We start from the raw sequence: 16270 nt of genomic DNA, 5'->3' as shown, positions 1-16270 counted from the left end.
TGGCACTTTGTCCAATTCGCAAATTGCCTACAGAATTGCAAAACAAGTGCACATTGCGTAACTCCGGAACAAAATGCTATTTCATTCACGCTAACAAGAAAGACAGTCACTTCAATGTAGATATACTCACACCTTCGAAGCGTCAACCACCGATTTTTTATAGAGATCTTCTCGAACTTTTGCCCGTCCCTCCTGTTCCTCCAGAACACCGACTGTTTTTGCTGTCTCTGCTATTGTTCGCACTGTTGTGGATAGACAGGGTGGTGTCCCATTTCCCAAAACGACCCGACGTCGCCAAGTCCATGAACACATCGTAGTGGACCGAGTCCATCATCTCCGCATGTTGTCGAAGCAAAACCTCAGGCCGCGTGTGCATGCCCGACGGGATCGGCTGGTGATAAAACTTCTTTTGTCTTCTTGGATGGGAAGGCTCTGAAACAGTTACAGGCACAGCGTGGCCCTGGGTATCGATGATGTACATTTTGTTATCGGAATCGAAGACCCTCATTCCTGGCAACACCTTATAGTGGACAATGCCTGGGCCATCTTGCGTCGCAGAAGAACGTTCGTACAAAAGCTTCTCGGTGCCACGAGTGAGCTCTTTGATTTCCAAATCCACTTCTTCTGGCGTTTTTGCTTGGTCCATTGCAGAAACAAGTTGGTGGGTCCATGTGTCTACAAAAGCAGTGTTTGTGTCTGCGAGGTTTCGCACAGCATAATCAAAAAGTACTTGCAACAAAATTTATATGTTAGATTGAAAAATAAGTGCCCATTTTAGTGCCTTCTTTACTGCTTTTGTTTTCTGTCGTTTGATTTTTTTTTTCAACGGATTCTGTTGTCTCTCGACCTCTATGCTTGTTGGGCGAGATTAATCAGATATCTGCATGCTGCACCATCTGCATTAGACTACATACAGGCAATACATTGGATCCCCCCTAGTTAAAATCTTCTATGCCAGAAACTGCAGATGATAGGCGAATAAAATGGCGCTGGGGCGAAAAAGTAAAGTACCACTCTAAACTGCTAGAGGGATTTATTGCTGTGCATAGCCGCACTGCATGAATGTAAACTGATCCCATCTGATTGACAAATCAGCCTTGTCCTGCAGGAACGAGAAAAAGACGCTGAACCACTACATATGCCAAGCCTTTGTGACAGGTTTTTACGTCTTGCCAAGATTCAAGGCTCTTGGGTGCAAAAAACATCCATCCACGCTTTTGCACGTTCTTCTGAACCCAGACACAGAAACCCCAACTATTTCCAATACCAGGAGACTTGAAATTCCACTCCGTGAGCTCCTCCTTGTGCAGATTTTTTCCAGACAGTCTGCTTTTCCAGATGCCGGATTGAAGGGAGCACAGGCTCGTTCATTGGCTCATTATAAAAAAACATGCAGATGGATGCTACGAATACGGCAAAGCACGTCCAAAAGGGATTGAATTGGCGGGACGGGATGCATCATGTTGAAAGCCGAGTCGGGGCTCTCACCAGTATATAAGTGACGCACAGTTCGCCTAATTGTACTTCTCTTCACCAACTCTACCCCCTCCCCCCAAAAATGGTTAACGTTTTCAACGTACAGATTTTTTTCGTTGTGCTTAGAGAAACGTTGGAAGCCGTTATTGTGGTTTCTGTTCTTTTAGCCTTCATCAAGCAAGGTTTGGGTGGAGCACAACAAGACCCAGCCATCAACAAACGATTGACTAGGCAAGTTTGGTTTGGATCGATTCTAGGGGTGGCGCTATGTCTTATTCTAGGAGTTGCTTTCATTGCTGTGTTTTACACTTTGGGCAATGATATTTGGTCCAAGTCTGAGGACTTGTGGGAAGGTATCTTCTGTATTATCGCATCGTGCTTGATTTCGGTGATGGGTATTGCCATGTTGCGGATTAACAAGATGAAGGAGAAGTGGAGAATTAAGTTGGCGCAAGCTTTGCTTAAGACAAAGGAAGAGACTAAGGGCAAGTTCAGCATTGGTCACTTGACAACGAAATACTGTATGTTTGTCTTGCCTTTCATCACCTGTTTGAGAGAAGGTCTTGAGGCTGTGGTTTTCGTTGGAGGTGTGGGTTTGAATAAGCCAGCTTCCTCTTTCCCGATTCCAGTCATCTGTGGTTTGATTGCAGGTATCTTCATCGGTTGGCTCTTGTACTACTTTGGCTCTACTTCCAAGTTGCAAGTGTTTTTGATTGTTTCTACTTGTATCTTGTATTTGATTTCTGCCGGCTTGTTCTCTAGAGGTATCTGGGGTTTCGAGCAGCACGTCTACAATAACCAAACTGGTGGTGATGCAGCAGAGAATGGTAGTGGTCCAGGCTCTTATGATATTTCCAAATCGGTTTGGCATGTGAATTGTTGCAACCCAGAAATCGACAATGGATGGGATGTTTTCAACTCATTGTTGGGCTGGCAAAACTCTGCCACTTACGGCTCTGTGATTTCTTACAATGTTTACTGGTTGTGTCTTATTGTGGTTTTGATGTTGATGTTGTTCGAGGAGACCCACGGCCATTTGCCTTTCACCAAGAACTTCAAGATGAGACAATTGAACCCAATGTACCACATCAAGGGTAAGAAGAAGCACGAGTTGAGTGAAGCCGAGAAGCAAGACTTGTTCAACAAGGTGAGAAACCATAAATTGGAAGACAATTCTCCAGACACAAGTGTTGCACTTGAAAATGAGATCTCCAAGTCTAACGAGAAGAGTGAAGTTGTGGAGATTCTGAAGGAAGCTCTGAACTAATTTTGAAGGACTGCCGTTTTAATTGTTTTAATGACTATTCGTTGAAGTGACGAAAGATACAGAGTCAATGATGTTGAAGAACACACACACATACACACACACACACACAACTGACACATCATTGTTCTCTGTAACTTCTCTGAGCTGATACCGTTATATTTCTTTTTCTACAAGTGTTGGGAAAGGGAGGGGGTGGGGGAGTTTCACTGGGGGGTGAAATTTCACAGTCGAGCCGTTTTTTATAACTTTTATCAGCAATTGATTTTGTTTGATTTAATCATCGTAGCATTTAACTAGCTAATATCTATGCTGTTGTAGTCAAGCGGTGTCAACAAAGACAATGAGGCTTTCACCTGAAACATGAGAATTCATTGGAGCTGTCATCCAATGCTTTGGTCAATTTCTCGTTGAGTTCTTCCTGAGTGTAACCTAAGTCTTTGAATATTCCTTCGACTTTTTCAATCTGTCTCACAATGATTTGTACAAGGTTAAGACAGTAATCGTCAAGTTTGAGAGTTTCACCCGCTTCGAAAACTTCCACGAAAAAATCTAAATCGAGCTTGAGGTTTCCCAAGATCCGAACAACCACTTTTTCTTTCTCCGAAACCACCCGCAAGCACAGTAAAAATTTTAGCAAAAATTGGGTTTGAAGTTGCTGTACAATCGTCACGAATGCAGCGTGATCAGTGATCGGTTTGACTATGTGAACCAACTTCACAAAATGTATAAGAGAATCGTAGACGAAAGAGTCAATTTTGACATCTTTGGATTGTATGATTTCCACCTTGTCAAAGTGTTCGTCAAGTCTAGATTCAATCCAAGCCTTTTCGTTTTCGTTTATATCGTCTAAGATCGTGATCTTCACCTTATCGAGATCCGCATAAAGCTTCAAGTTTTGAGTCAGGAGAGACTTATCGAACAGCTGATCAAATAAACGAATCAAGAAAGGAGCGATAGAGTCACCAAGCACTGTGAAATTGTTCATGGTCAAAATTTTGTAGATGCTTTGTTTAATATCTCCTTCTAGTACTTCACGAGTGATTGATTTTTCGAGAGTGAAACGCTTCATAATGGATTCCATTAAGACGTTCAAACTTCTCATGAATTGAATTTCTAAACTGACCAAAACTCTTTTACTTGGGTACGAAGAGACTACCCTCACTTCATCCTCCTTCGTAAATGCCCGTCTGAAAACTAAATTGGCCAATTCATGCAACACAAACATTTGATAGTATTGAATTATTTGCATCATCTTGGTATGAACATTGTTGTTTTGTGCTTTTTTGTCCGACGACCAATCATACTTTTCCCAATTTTCAAGTTCGTAAAACTGCGAGCAATCGTTGACCCAAGTTGCACAAATAGCTTCCATAATTTTCTGATCGATGAGAGACGACGCGTCACGGAACATTTTGATGTGTTTGTTCGTGTCTAGACTGTTGGTTGCATTACCAATCTGGGCCGTGAAAGTCCCAACATTAGTCAATATGGCACTTATGCGCATTGATACATCACTGAGATAAAAAATCGTAGACAAGGAGTTCGCATGACATGGAAGAAAGCTTTCATAGTTTGACGGAGTAACCTTCATTTGGTCAACAGGCACATTTACGTCAAAGATTTTTGTCAAGCGGAATACAAAGCTGTCAATGAATGAAAAGAAGGCTCTGCGAATCTTGAAGTCTGGATCAACATTATACCCATTCGTAGGATTCGCATAATGAGTGTAGTTCTTCACGAATTTCAACACAGCCGTCTCGAAGAATTTCTCAACGTACTTGATGTAATTGGAGATAACGAGCCATGTCTCGTTGATGATAGAGAGATCCAAGTTCTCGCTGCTTTCAAACAGTTCGATAATGATGCGCTGGTTCTCAGGGCTCAACCGAGAAGACTCGAGGGAGGACGAAGCTTTAAAATACTCCTCAACAGTGTCAAACTTCATTCCTATGTACCGGACATAGGATCCATCTTCTCTGTATTCAGCCAAGGAAGTGACATAGTCGGTAAGTTTCTTTTGCATCAAAATGAAGCGGGCTTCGAACTTCTCGCTTTGTTGAACGAACGTTGTCTCTAGTTTCCGGAGCTGTGCATTTAAGAACTCGTAAATTGGATCCAGCAGCAGTTTTTTCTCCATGCGGTGCAATTTTTCCACCAAATTTATGAATTTTACATCCAGGTCAGATGTATTTCGAGACGACACTTCGTGATCAAGCGAGAGCAATTCTTCAAAGGCGCTCTTGCGATATTCTTCAGCGATGCTTTCTATTTCTCGGAAAACGCGGGCCAAAGTTGTTTTCTGAAGCTCAATATCCTGGTGTATGCTGCGAGCGTCTTTAGGATCAGCCGAAGCAAGCGCTTGACGTTGGGATTCTTCAATTTGCTCTTTCTCTTTGATGTACTTGTTGTAGTCATCTATAAAAGCCTCGTGGTCATGCGATGCGAGTCGTTGGATGAGACTTTGCGGGAGATCAAAGAGAAAGCGATGACTTTGCACAAATTCAATGAGCTTGCTGACTTTGGCCTCTTTCGAGCGGTGATCCATGATGGGCCGAATCATCAATGTCGAAGACAAGTTGAGGTTGTTGATGGATTTTTCAAGCTCGGAGAGCAAGCCCAGACCATCAGACAAGGACAGGCGACTCCTAGGGTTGAACACCTTGGACTTTTCGCGATCTTGCTGCGCTTGGGACTTCAGGTTGCGGAAAGCCACCAAAATCTCGTCGATTGTCTTCTTGCACAGAACAAAGTGCTCAAAGTTCTCGTCCAAGACGGACTTCAACTGGGACGTCTGGCCGCGGATGCTCTTGTCAAGCATGTCCAACGATGCCATCAACTGGTCGATTGGTGTATCATGATGTGCCGTCGACAAGAAGGCCAGTGGGCGGAAAGATTGGGAGGACACCAAGAATTGGTTCATCTGTGGATCCTGCGCCGAAGACACGGCGCCCTTGGCCACAAGCGTCCGCACGAGATCGGCGCCAGTCAATGGATCACGGAAATCCTCGTCGGTGAACCTGTAGTCGGAGGCAGAAGTGTTTTCGAGGTAGTGTGCCAAGCGCTCGAGCTGGTCCGAGCGAGGCAATTGAGCCAACGCAGCGGGGTCTGCTCTGGGGCCGCACACGTCTGGGTCGAGTAAAGCCGATCTAGGCGGTTTGTAGAAGCGAGCGAGCGTCTGTGGATCGTCCTCGTATGATAACATGGTGTGGAGGAAAGAGGTGGATGGAGGCGAGACGACAAATGGAAGTATTTGGAGTTATAGGTGGACTTTACTAGTGACAGGATGACTAGTGACAGAATGACTAGTGGATTGTGGTGTAGGATTGTAGTATTGTGTATGGAGTGTAGTATTGTGGAATGGAGTGTAGTATTGTGTGATGGAGTAGTGGAGGATAAATGTATGTGTGATGGAGTGCAATACAATGGAGGAAATGCGTAAGTGGATTGTACTAATTTGCCAAGTGTAATGTCGGCACTGCAATAAATAGATCAGCCAATTCGTCCCGCTGGCGGCCAGAAGATAAATGAAGACTATACGGTGTAGGCAGATCGTGCGCGGCCCACTATAAACCAAGGTGCGAGGAAAAGTTTTCGGGTAACCCAATGGAACATCAAGCGGAAATGGGCGCCCAGCCGGAAATCGGCGGGGCGCAGGCGCTTCTTCAGCTCGGAACATCCAAAGAAGATGAGGAAAAGGCTTTGCGCGAACAGCAGCTCAACGATGCGGTGGAGGCCGCAGTGATGCAATATGTTGGTGGCATGGAGCAAGAAAAGCGAAGTGGCGATAAAGACAAGAACGATAAGGCCGGGGCCCATCACGACAATAGTAACGACCACGATAATGAGAACAGCAACAGCAGTAATGTGAACGACGATAAGGCGCACGAGGCTGGCAACGATAGTGGCAGCAACAACGGCCACAACATCGACAATAGCAACAACGGCAACGACAACAGCAATAGCGACAGCGGGAACAACAACATCAACAACGACAACAACAACAACGACAACAACAACAATAATGGAAACAACAGAACTAACGGCAATAATGGCACTAATGGGGGTAACGGCAATAATGGCAATAACGACAACGACAACGGCAACGGCGCCAACATCAACGACAGCGACAACATCAACAATATCATGCATCTCCACGACATCAACAACATCAACAACATGAACAACATGAACAACATGAACAACATGAACAACATCCACGACAGCAACGTCATGCACGACGGCGAGCTCCCGATCGACATTGACTACCCGTGGGACCGTTTTTTGCACGACAAAGGGATCGACCCCGAGCTCGCGTCGCTCGACACAGAGCACGACCAGTTGGTGCATGCGGCTATTCTTGGCGCTGGCGAGTTGGCCAAACAGCTTGCTCCAGCCAAGCGGCCCAAACGGCCTGTGGCGCGAGCCAAGTACGACTGCACCACGCTCGACGGGCTAGTGGCACAGGCGGCCAGCGAGGCGTGTGCGTGGTACAACGCGCAGGCAGATGCTGGTGCCGACGGCCCGCGGCTCTTCTCGCCCGAAGAAATCGCCATTGTCGAGAGCTTTGTCGACGGCTACTGCCGGCTTCACAATCTCTCGCGCGCAGACATTTGTCGGCGTGTATGGGCCAGCGAGCGCACCAAAGATCTGTTCTGGGAGTCGGTGACGAAAGTTCTCCCGTACCGGCTGCGGGCGCTGGTGTACAAGCACATTCGGCGGCAGTACCATGTCTTTGAGGTGCGTGCGCGGTGGACGCCAGCTGAGGACGAGCTTCTTCGCAAGGTGGCGGGTGCGTGCAAAACCAATTGGAAGAAGGTGGGCGAGGCCTTGGGCCGCATGCCCGAGGACTGTCGTGACCGCTGGCGCAACTACGTCAAGTGCGGCAGCAACAGAGCCGCCAACAAGTGGCTGCCCGAAGAAGAGCGCACGCTTCGCACCATTGTCACCGATATGCTTGCGCACAAGGAGACGCCCATCAACTGGACCGTGGTGCTGGAGCGTATGAACGGCGTGCGCCTGCGCATCCAGTGCCGCTACAAGTGGAACAAGCTCGTGCGACGCGAGCTGCTTGCCCGCGTGCTGTCCATGGACGCACGCACAAAGGCCTGGCTTGTGGGCCGCATGGCTGCGTCGCGCTGGCCCGATGCGGATGCCGTGGACTGGGAGTACCTTTCGCATGCGTGCCGCGAGGAGCAGAAGGCGGCATGGTCCGGCGCCGATCTCCGTACAGCGTTTGAGCATATGCGGGCCAGTGTGCGCGACGGCAAAACGCTCCCGCTTGCGGCAGTGCTTCTGAAGCTTGCGGCTAGCATGTATGAGCCTGAGCGGACGGAGCCTGCGGGGCCTACAGCCGAGGCTGCGGCTTCGAGCGTGGCCACGGCAACAGTGGCGGCCGTGGCGGGTGTGAGTGCGCACGAGGCTGAACATCAGGAGTATAGTTTGTGGAGATAGGCGAGAGCTGGAGAAAGAGCCAGTTTGCCAGAATCTCAGATATGGTCAAAGAGTGTCGTCTTCTGCTCGTACATTCTCTGTTGTGTTTTCTACGTGGAAGTACATGAATAGCCAAGCAGTGTCATAAAGTTCGAATCGTTGAGCTCAGATCTACGTCAATGTGCTGTTCAGGTGAAGTTAGACGTGATGTAATTTCGGTCAACAGACTGGTGATGGCCATTATCCTTCGGTTCCGAATATATGAAAGCTTTCTCAGCTACCTTATTGGCTCATTACAGAAGTCGGGAATGCTAGAGCTTTTGATTGTTCATACTATACTCATGCAGTATCAACATAACATTATGTTGAAGATTGTGCGCAGGCGCGCGGCATCAAAACAAGTCATCGAAACACCTTGTTTCCCAATGGAAACTTCTACCAATGACCATGTGCCGGCGTCGTCGGAAGAAATATACCGGCGAATGTTGGAGGTGGAGCAAGAGTTGATCGAGTTCCAGGAGTCCAGCAAAGAGCTTGAGCAAACCCTCGAAGACGAGCTTCGCGAGTTGGAGTCTCAGAATGATCTACTCTTGGCGCAGGTTCGAGCGAAGGATGCCAAAATCAGCGAATTGAGCCACACGGTGATTCGCTTGAACAAAGAACTTGCAACCGTATCTGCAGAGCTGGCGGCTAGAGACAAGGAAAACAAAGACATCATAGCAGATTTGAAGAAAACTCTAGTGGCGATGGAAATTCTGAATGATGATATGGCCTCTCGTGACCGTGTTCTTGAGCAGAAACTTTCTCTTGCCAATCAGTTCAATAATGAGCTTTTGGAGAAGATTGCTCTCACGGAAAATGACTTGGAAATGGAACGCGAAGCAAACGCCAGGCACCAGCTTACAATCTCAAACATGCAGAATGCAGCTAACACAGGGAATATCACAAGCAGCCGTATTAAGCGTGACAGCACATACCAGGATTTTTCTATGGCAGAAGGAACTATTTTGGACATCAACGAAATGTTGGCCACAGAACCGCCGGTGCCCGTGAAACAAAGAAGTATGCCACGCTCGGATTCGCTACATAAGATGCAGCAGCTTCATAGCATGTCCGATATTTTGCTCCATAAGGTGGGCGAAATGAACCTCGCCTTGAAATCTCCTTCTACAACGGAAGTGTCGAAACAAAAGGTACCGATTCAAGGTGAAGAGAAAAAGCCAAGCTTGTCCTATTCACCGTCCATCCATAATCTCTCAAGGATACAGAGGGATATGGAGTCACAGCATGAACGAAGTGGGTCGGAAAGTACCATCACGCCTGCTTCTAAACGGGTTCTGACAAGCGGATCGGCCACTTCTAAAGAGCGCAAAAGCTCAGAGTCAAAGAAAAAGACTAAGCTACGAAGTGTGATGAAAAGTTTTTTCGCATAGATTCTAATATCAATACTCCACAATGTTTGCAAAACGCGACCACGTAGTCAGTAGTGTGTTGGGTCACGTGCACAACCGTCCTACACATTCTAAGAGTACGAAAAGTACTCGTCCAATTCGACACTATCTTTGCAATGGCGGTGGAATTTGAAAGTCTCATTTCGCTGTTCAACACGTTCGATGCGTATGAGTACTTGGTAGAGTTGGATTTGGTATTGTGTGGTTCAGCAGGGGAATCGGCGTTGGATCATAATGTGGTCTTTCTCCAGTTGAACAGATTGATCAAGGTGTTTTGTGATGGAGAACCCGACACTGCCGACAAAAATAAGAACAAAACGCAAGAAGCCGCGTCTTCTGAGGCCAAAGAAACAGCCAGCGAGTTTTCCTCTGCTTTGATTAAGCTCCTATCGAGAAACTTGGTGTGTGTTTTGAAAAAGCTTCCCAACAAAATATACGACACTGCAAACAACCTTTTACCTTTCGTGACAGTGGACGAGCATGGAGGCTTGTCAGAAAGTGGGCAGGCTGCCACCATAGTGTTGATTGATGTGTTTGAAAACTTCCCCCATCATCTTTCATCGTTGGTCAACTTTGCCGCAACACAGTTGTACAAAATCCTCAAAAAGAACACTAGTGTCGACTGTAACATTGGTTTTCTCCTCAGTACAGTGCTTAAAGCGGCTCTGAAAACGGACATTGACGAGAAGTTCCAGGCAAAATGGAGCAAGCTCTTGCTTAAAGCCATAACTCTGCATCGTATCGAGGTTCCTGATGGAGAAAGCAAAGTTGCTGAAGACCATTCTGAAATTTCCATTGCCCTCTTAGAGTACTACATCATGTCCATGAAAAGTGTTTTGACTTTGCAAGTTACTTCAAACTATCAACAACTCTTGGAAATATCTGCATCCACGTCCGGATCAAAAATGAAGCCGGAAGCCATCTTATCGCTGCAGAACCAGTTCCAGACCTCACTTTTAGCCACACATGAGAAGTTATTCCATTTCGGCCTTCAGTCACAGTTTAAGGAAGTCCGGGTCGCAATGGTGGACTTGTTAGCAAATGTGCTTCTCAGCTTTGTTGAAACAGGCAAATTCAGCCCAATCGAGTACTTGGTTGACTTATATCCTGTGCCCAACTTAAACTTATGGGACAGACTGTTGGAAAGCAATCTCAGTCTGGAAACAGATAACTTCTTTGAACCTAAAAAGGAGTTCGGCCTCATTTCAAATCACGATAGTCAAAGCATCATCAACTCTAATGCAAACTTGCTTTTGTTGCAGATTGGGTGTATTGAAACTTTGGTGGTCTATGTGCAACTTGCCAGTTTGCAAGATGGAGATTTTTTCCCTTCCTATATTTGCAAGATTCTTGATTACACTTTAAGCAAGTTTAGCGATTTGAGCGCAACGACTCACTTGCAAAACCAACAGTGGACACGTACTTTGGATCATTGGTCAACTTTCGTAAAGTTCCTCGTGAAAGAAGGTGGTGCTACTATTCATGAAATCTTGGCCACTTACATTGTCGAAAAGTTCGCTTCCTCCCAAGATGATCTCGGATCTCAGGAAGACCTCAGCACCGCCAGCATAAAAGCACTGAAAAGACAATCGAGAATTTTCAGCTTCAAACCGTCCAGAAAAAGCAAACTTAAAGGACCAAGCAGTTCTGTGATTACACCTTTCCACAATCCTTACCAAGCCAGGCTTCTTTTGAAAGTTATTGCATTACTACTCCCTTTTGGTATAGATTTCAGTTCCCTTGCCCACAGAAAGTCTTCAGACGAGGACTCAATTCAAGACTCTCAGGGAGAAGAAGCAAACGACGAGCTTGCATTACCAGAAGAAGAGGACCATATCACGCGCAAAGGAAGTAATTTCATTCGTGATTTACTCTTCTCATTGCTTGCCAATGAGAACGAGTATATCAGAAATTACAGTTTGCAAACCCTTCTTAGGTATGGCCAAATCAACTTTTCCGAATCTAACATGTTGGCTTTGACGGCGTTTCAAATGGTGAACCAAATGTACAATATCTCCGAGACCTCCAAAGAAGCTTCAGAGAGCGTAAAGGAAAGAAACATGACAACGTCGAATTCAACGAAATTGCTTAGTTATTCTTTGGCATTGCTGTCGTTGATAAAGCAATCAGACAGTACTGTTTTGCAAAATTCGACCATCGCTAAGATTTTGAGTTTCTGTACTCAGAATTTGAAACATAACAGCAATGTCGCTAGGAAAAGTATCCAGAATTCTGTATGCTGGATCATATTAACGGCTCTTGTGACTTACTATTCTGACTCTGAGTTTGTGAAGTTGAACTCGTCACAGTTTTTGGTTTTCTGGAAAAGTCTTTTGACCTCACAGTTTATTACCTCGGACGTCACAATGGCATCAGAAAATGGTCTGTTGATAGAGATCGTCAACAATCTCAAGTTAAGAAGCTTGAGCATCATATGCTTATTGAACTACATCAATTCGGTCCACTTGACACCTGATTTGTCGAAGCAACTTCAGTTCCTTTTGGTCAAGGCACATAAGTATTTGCTTTATCTAGAGAGCAATCTCGAAGCGATTGGTGGCATCACTGCGTTCAATCCCCAACAATTCAATGAAAGTGACTATAATCCGAATATGGTTAATAATCTCATTTTCTCTAATTTCAGCCATTCCCGCTCGTTGACAATAGAAAAGCAATTGATCAGCTTGATCCTCTACAACAAGAAGGTGGTTTTGCAAGGCTTCCTTCGTCTTTCAAGCTCGTTGAAAAGCGACGTCAATTCAAGTTTGGTGGTTCTTCTTCTTAAAATTTTTGCTGACGCCAAAGCATTTTCGAGATTACCCTCCACAGATCCTCAAAAGGATAAATTGAAAGGAGGTAAGAACAAAGTAGCACCTTTCATTCCGGCTCATGAGGACAAGAACATTCTTCTTCTTGATGAAGAGTATTTTTACAATTTTGGTGTGACGAGTAAGTTTGTTTCTTGCTTTTCAAAAGTCGATGATTTGAATTGTGAGTTTGTTGATGAGCAGCGACAGGCTCTTTTCAATTGTGAACTGTTCTCGATACCATCCATCGCTAGATCTGAAGATGTAACCGAATCATCTGGCAATGAAACTAGTGTATGCTGGCTTGATATTTTTGAGAATGGCGTCCATCTGCCCGCCTGTCACAATGTCAATTACGATCCAGCTGTATTTTTGCAGCAAGATTACTCCTCTCAAAATAAGTATCCTACAAATTTGATCACTTCGCTAGTGGACTTATCAATTGAGGTTTTCCAACGTGTTTTTCCTAATTTGAGCTTCAAGATCCAGTTTTCCTTGTTGGAACAATTGAGGACTGTGCTCGCGGCCAAAACGGTGGATCCATTGAGGAAGAGAGCATTACAGGTGAATATCAGCGTTGCCTTGCATGGTCTTGTGCAAAACTTGGTGCAATCAAAACTGCCACTTGATGAGCAGTTAGTTAACACTATTATTCAAACCCTTGAGCATGTTCAAACTCCCATGCATTCTTTAGTGTCCATCTGTGCAGATGCTATTGGATTGGCGTCTGCCCTCCTTTCCAAGCAAAAAAGTGAAGAGCTTGTGTCGCGTTACGTAAATGAGATCGTGGGAGACACGGATCCATTAAAAAGAGGAAAGGTAATATTGTGCTTGTCAAAAATTTGTCAATACAGCCAAGTGGGTGTCTCTGATACTTATAATGTTATTTCACAGTTGATCATTGATCCTCATCCAGTCATATCATACTATTCCATTAGTGCGGCCTGCAATGTTATGGAGAATGCAATTGGAAACCATTCTTTATCCAAAGAGTTTATTGATATGATGCACAGTAAACTTTTGAGCACCGCCTCTGAGTTGAGTTTATCCAACAGTGTGGCACCCAATTTGTTGGCGACTTTAAACGTGATGGAAAAGATCACGTATTTGTTGAAGCTTTGTATCACGTCTTTGGGTCCTAACTTACGGGAATCTACTGTCCTTTTGAAGCAGAAATTGAAACATCTAGTCGTCTCCATTTCTTATGGAATAGGATGCTCGAATATGTCCGATTATATCTCTTCTTTACAAAATCTCCTCGGATTTCTGCAAGAAATGATTATTTTCGATTCCAGTTTCATGCCCAATTTTCCGCAGTGGTTTTCTAACTTGTGTGAACGGTTGATTACAACAAACATGAAGACTGGGGTTGGATTGTTTTGCCCTACCTCGGTGGATTATTCCGCTGTTTTCCCTTTCACTACAAGTCAAGTTTTGTATGATGAAGCATACTCATGCATTGTTGAAATGACAAAACTTGGCCTTCCAACATTGGATAAGCAATCTTTGAGCATTGCGTGGGTCTCTATGGAATTGCGACCATGTCCGTCTTTAAAATCTCTTATCTCTTTCTGGATTGATACAGAGAATGACATCCCTTGGTTCACTCAGCTTGCAGCCTTATTCAAAGTTTCCAGGAAGAAGCTAGTGGGTGCATTCCTAGCTGCTAACTATCAGCATAAACTTTTACCTGCCCTGCAAAAGAGAAAAAAGGCATCAGAAAAAACTGTTGATTTTCAAGATGAAGAAATCCAGAATATCGTTAACGAAGACTCGAACGTTGAAGAGAAGAATGAGCTTATCAACTGGGAATTTAAGATTTTCGTTTATGATATGTTGATCAAAATCATGACTGCAGCTGAAAAAAATCCACCTCTTATGCAATCTTTACTTTCGAAAATTCAAGAAATTGTCCGCATGTCATTTGTTGGCACTGCGTCTCCAATTTTATTAGTTAAACTTAAGGGTGTGGAGTTGCTCGACAAAGCCTTAACCCTCTTTGGAAGTATGGAGGATCCACTCTATCCTGGGTCTTCTATTTTGGAACAGCAGCAAGCGCAAATAATCAGTGCATTGATTCCATGCTTTGGTTCTGATAGTGATTCTACCGTCATGGTTAACGCTATCAATGTCTCTTCGAAGTTCGTAAATCTTCCAAGAATCAAGTTTTACTCAAAGCAAAGAATCCTCAATACCTTAGCATTTTTATTGGAAGAGATTGCGTCGCACAAGTTCCTCAAGTTTGTTTCGTTGGAGGACATGGCAGAATACGGAAGAAAAGCTGTACAATTAGCGATCTTGAATTGTTGGGCTGTGCTCAAAATCAATTTAGAGGAACTGGAAACAGAGCCTGAACCCGAATTTCAGCAGATTCTTGACAAGTATTCAACACTCCTTTCGTCGTTGTGGATCTTGGCCCTTAAAGACTTATCAACTATAAAGTACAGTCAACCTAACTTAAAGGAAATTAAACTATACTCTACATATTGGCTAAACTTTGTGGGAGTCTTAAGTTTGGAATTGGAGAAAAACCATTCGACAATGTCGGACTTCTTGAAAGAAGAGGAAGCTGATTTCTTTTTTGTCTTATTTTGCCAATGTGCTGAGTCACTCATCAAGAACCAAAGCGTGTCTCAAGTACTACCTTCGGTTAACAGGTTGCTTCAAGTTAGAGAGCTTGTTAATGCGCTTTTCGATGACGAGATCTTCGGCGAGGTGATTGATTTATTGGATCGCCTAGTCCTCATGGAGGAAGATACGTCGGTGAAATGCGAGGTTTTGGATGTGGTGAAGACATTGTTCACTTCATTTCTCTCTATAAATGACACATTGCAGGAAAATGAAAAATCAAAGTTACTTGAATTAATGAGAGTTGCTATGCTACCATTGTTCGAAGCATTCCCTTTCTTGAACCAAGATTTCAATGTCGAGGAAGCGCAACAACAATCTGAACTCTCACAGTACAAGAGTCCCTCGAATTTTATTTTATTAAAGAAGCTGTTGTCGGTTTCCGTTTCTATGGTCGAGGCATTTAAAGACCATACAGAAAAGGAAGCGTTGTTTTCGTGTCTATTGTACATTTTTGCCAAATTTTACGAGCATGGAGACGACATTTTAGTTGGAATGATTCTTCCATTTTTAAAGATCGTCATAAGTGACTCTTTCGCCTTATCAGGGCTGAAGTTGCCTGTGCTGTTTTATAATGTGTTAAGACAAAGTGGGAACTTTCAACCAGGTGATTCAAAAGTCAACCATATCATCACAATGATGATTCTCCTCACTTCTGGTAGCGTTGAGTTGGATACGGAAGAAGTCGACTTGTTTTCTGCATCTTTGGTTCTGTCAGTAGCAAATCCAGAGACTGCACCCACAGCCATACACTCAATCAAGTCTTTGATCAAAAACTTGCTGCCCTCAGCATCTGGCTCAACCCGAATAATCAGAAGCATAGTGAAAATTCTTTTGAAGGACTTGCTTTTGGAAGAGGAACCTAAAATTGATCAGAAACTAGCATTAGAAATTGTGTTTTTGGTTTCGCAGTCTGCTGCTGTGGATACGGTAGAAAAGAGAATCTCGATGTACGCTGTCCTTTTGCCTCTTATTGTCAAGTTCGATGAGCTGGGCAGCATCGATAGACAATATTTACACGACAAAGTTTTTGCATTGCTTAACAGCGATCCCAACGCCTTCAAAGCGGTGGTCAATGAACATCTTAGCGAAGAGCACAAGCGTGCGGCTGAAGCTTTGGTGAAATTCAAACAGAATGCAAGCTCCACCCTTGATCCCGAGGAAGACGGGATTGCATTAAAAACCTTCTCCTAGGATAAATGGAAGAACCA

General features: G+C 44.5%; 6 protein-coding genes across 6 annotated transcripts; 4 read left to right on the top strand and 2 right to left on the bottom strand. All coding sequences in view use genetic code 12, as the record gives it.

The window, feature by feature from the left end:
- Positions 1-157: 157 nt before the first annotated feature.
- On the bottom strand, positions 158-646 carry FOB63_004033 (uncharacterized protein; the record flags this gene model as incomplete). The annotated part of the gene is made up of 1 exon (XM_002615154.2): positions 158-646. The coding sequence occupies one exon, from the start codon at positions 644-646 to the stop codon at positions 158-160; it is 489 nt and encodes a 162-aa protein (XP_002615200.2).
- A 912-nt stretch (positions 647-1558) lies between these two features.
- On the top strand, positions 1559-2743 carry FTR1 (FTR1 family protein; the record flags this gene model as incomplete). Its single annotated transcript, XM_002615155.2, has 1 exon — positions 1559-2743. One exon carries the CDS (start codon positions 1559-1561, stop codon positions 2741-2743), a length of 1185 nt encoding a protein of 394 aa, XP_002615201.2.
- Positions 2744-3092: 349 nt separating this feature from the next.
- On the bottom strand, positions 3093-5945 carry SEC5 (exocyst subunit; the record flags this gene model as incomplete). The annotated part of the gene is made up of 1 exon (XM_002615157.2): positions 3093-5945. One exon carries the CDS (start codon positions 5943-5945, stop codon positions 3093-3095), a length of 2853 nt encoding a protein of 950 aa, XP_002615203.2.
- A 401-nt stretch (positions 5946-6346) lies between these two features.
- FOB63_004030 (Myb-like DNA-binding domain family protein) lies at positions 6347-8194 on the top strand (the record flags this gene model as incomplete). Its single annotated transcript, XM_002615158.2, has 1 exon — positions 6347-8194. One exon carries the CDS (start codon positions 6347-6349, stop codon positions 8192-8194), a length of 1848 nt encoding a protein of 615 aa, XP_002615204.2.
- A 158-nt stretch (positions 8195-8352) lies between these two features.
- Positions 8353-9606, top strand: FOB63_004029 (uncharacterized protein; the record flags this gene model as incomplete). The annotated part of the gene is made up of 1 exon (XM_002615159.2): positions 8353-9606. The coding sequence occupies one exon, from the start codon at positions 8353-8355 to the stop codon at positions 9604-9606; it is 1254 nt and encodes a 417-aa protein (XP_002615205.2).
- Positions 9607-9740: 134 nt separating this feature from the next.
- Positions 9741-16253, top strand: FOB63_004028 (uncharacterized protein; the record flags this gene model as incomplete). The annotated part of the gene is made up of 1 exon (XM_002615160.2): positions 9741-16253. The coding sequence occupies one exon, from the start codon at positions 9741-9743 to the stop codon at positions 16251-16253; it is 6513 nt and encodes a 2170-aa protein (XP_002615206.2).
- Between the last annotated feature and the right edge of the window lie 17 nt (positions 16254-16270).

Source organism: Clavispora lusitaniae, assembly GCF_014636115.1.
Source record: "Clavispora lusitaniae strain FDAARGOS_655 chromosome Unknown tig00000187_pilon, whole genome shotgun sequence".
Lineage (NCBI taxonomy): Eukaryota > Fungi > Ascomycota > Pichiomycetes > Serinales > Metschnikowiaceae > Clavispora > Clavispora lusitaniae.
Note: the sequence above shows the minus strand (reverse complement) of the source record. Positions and strands in the feature narration are given on the sequence as shown.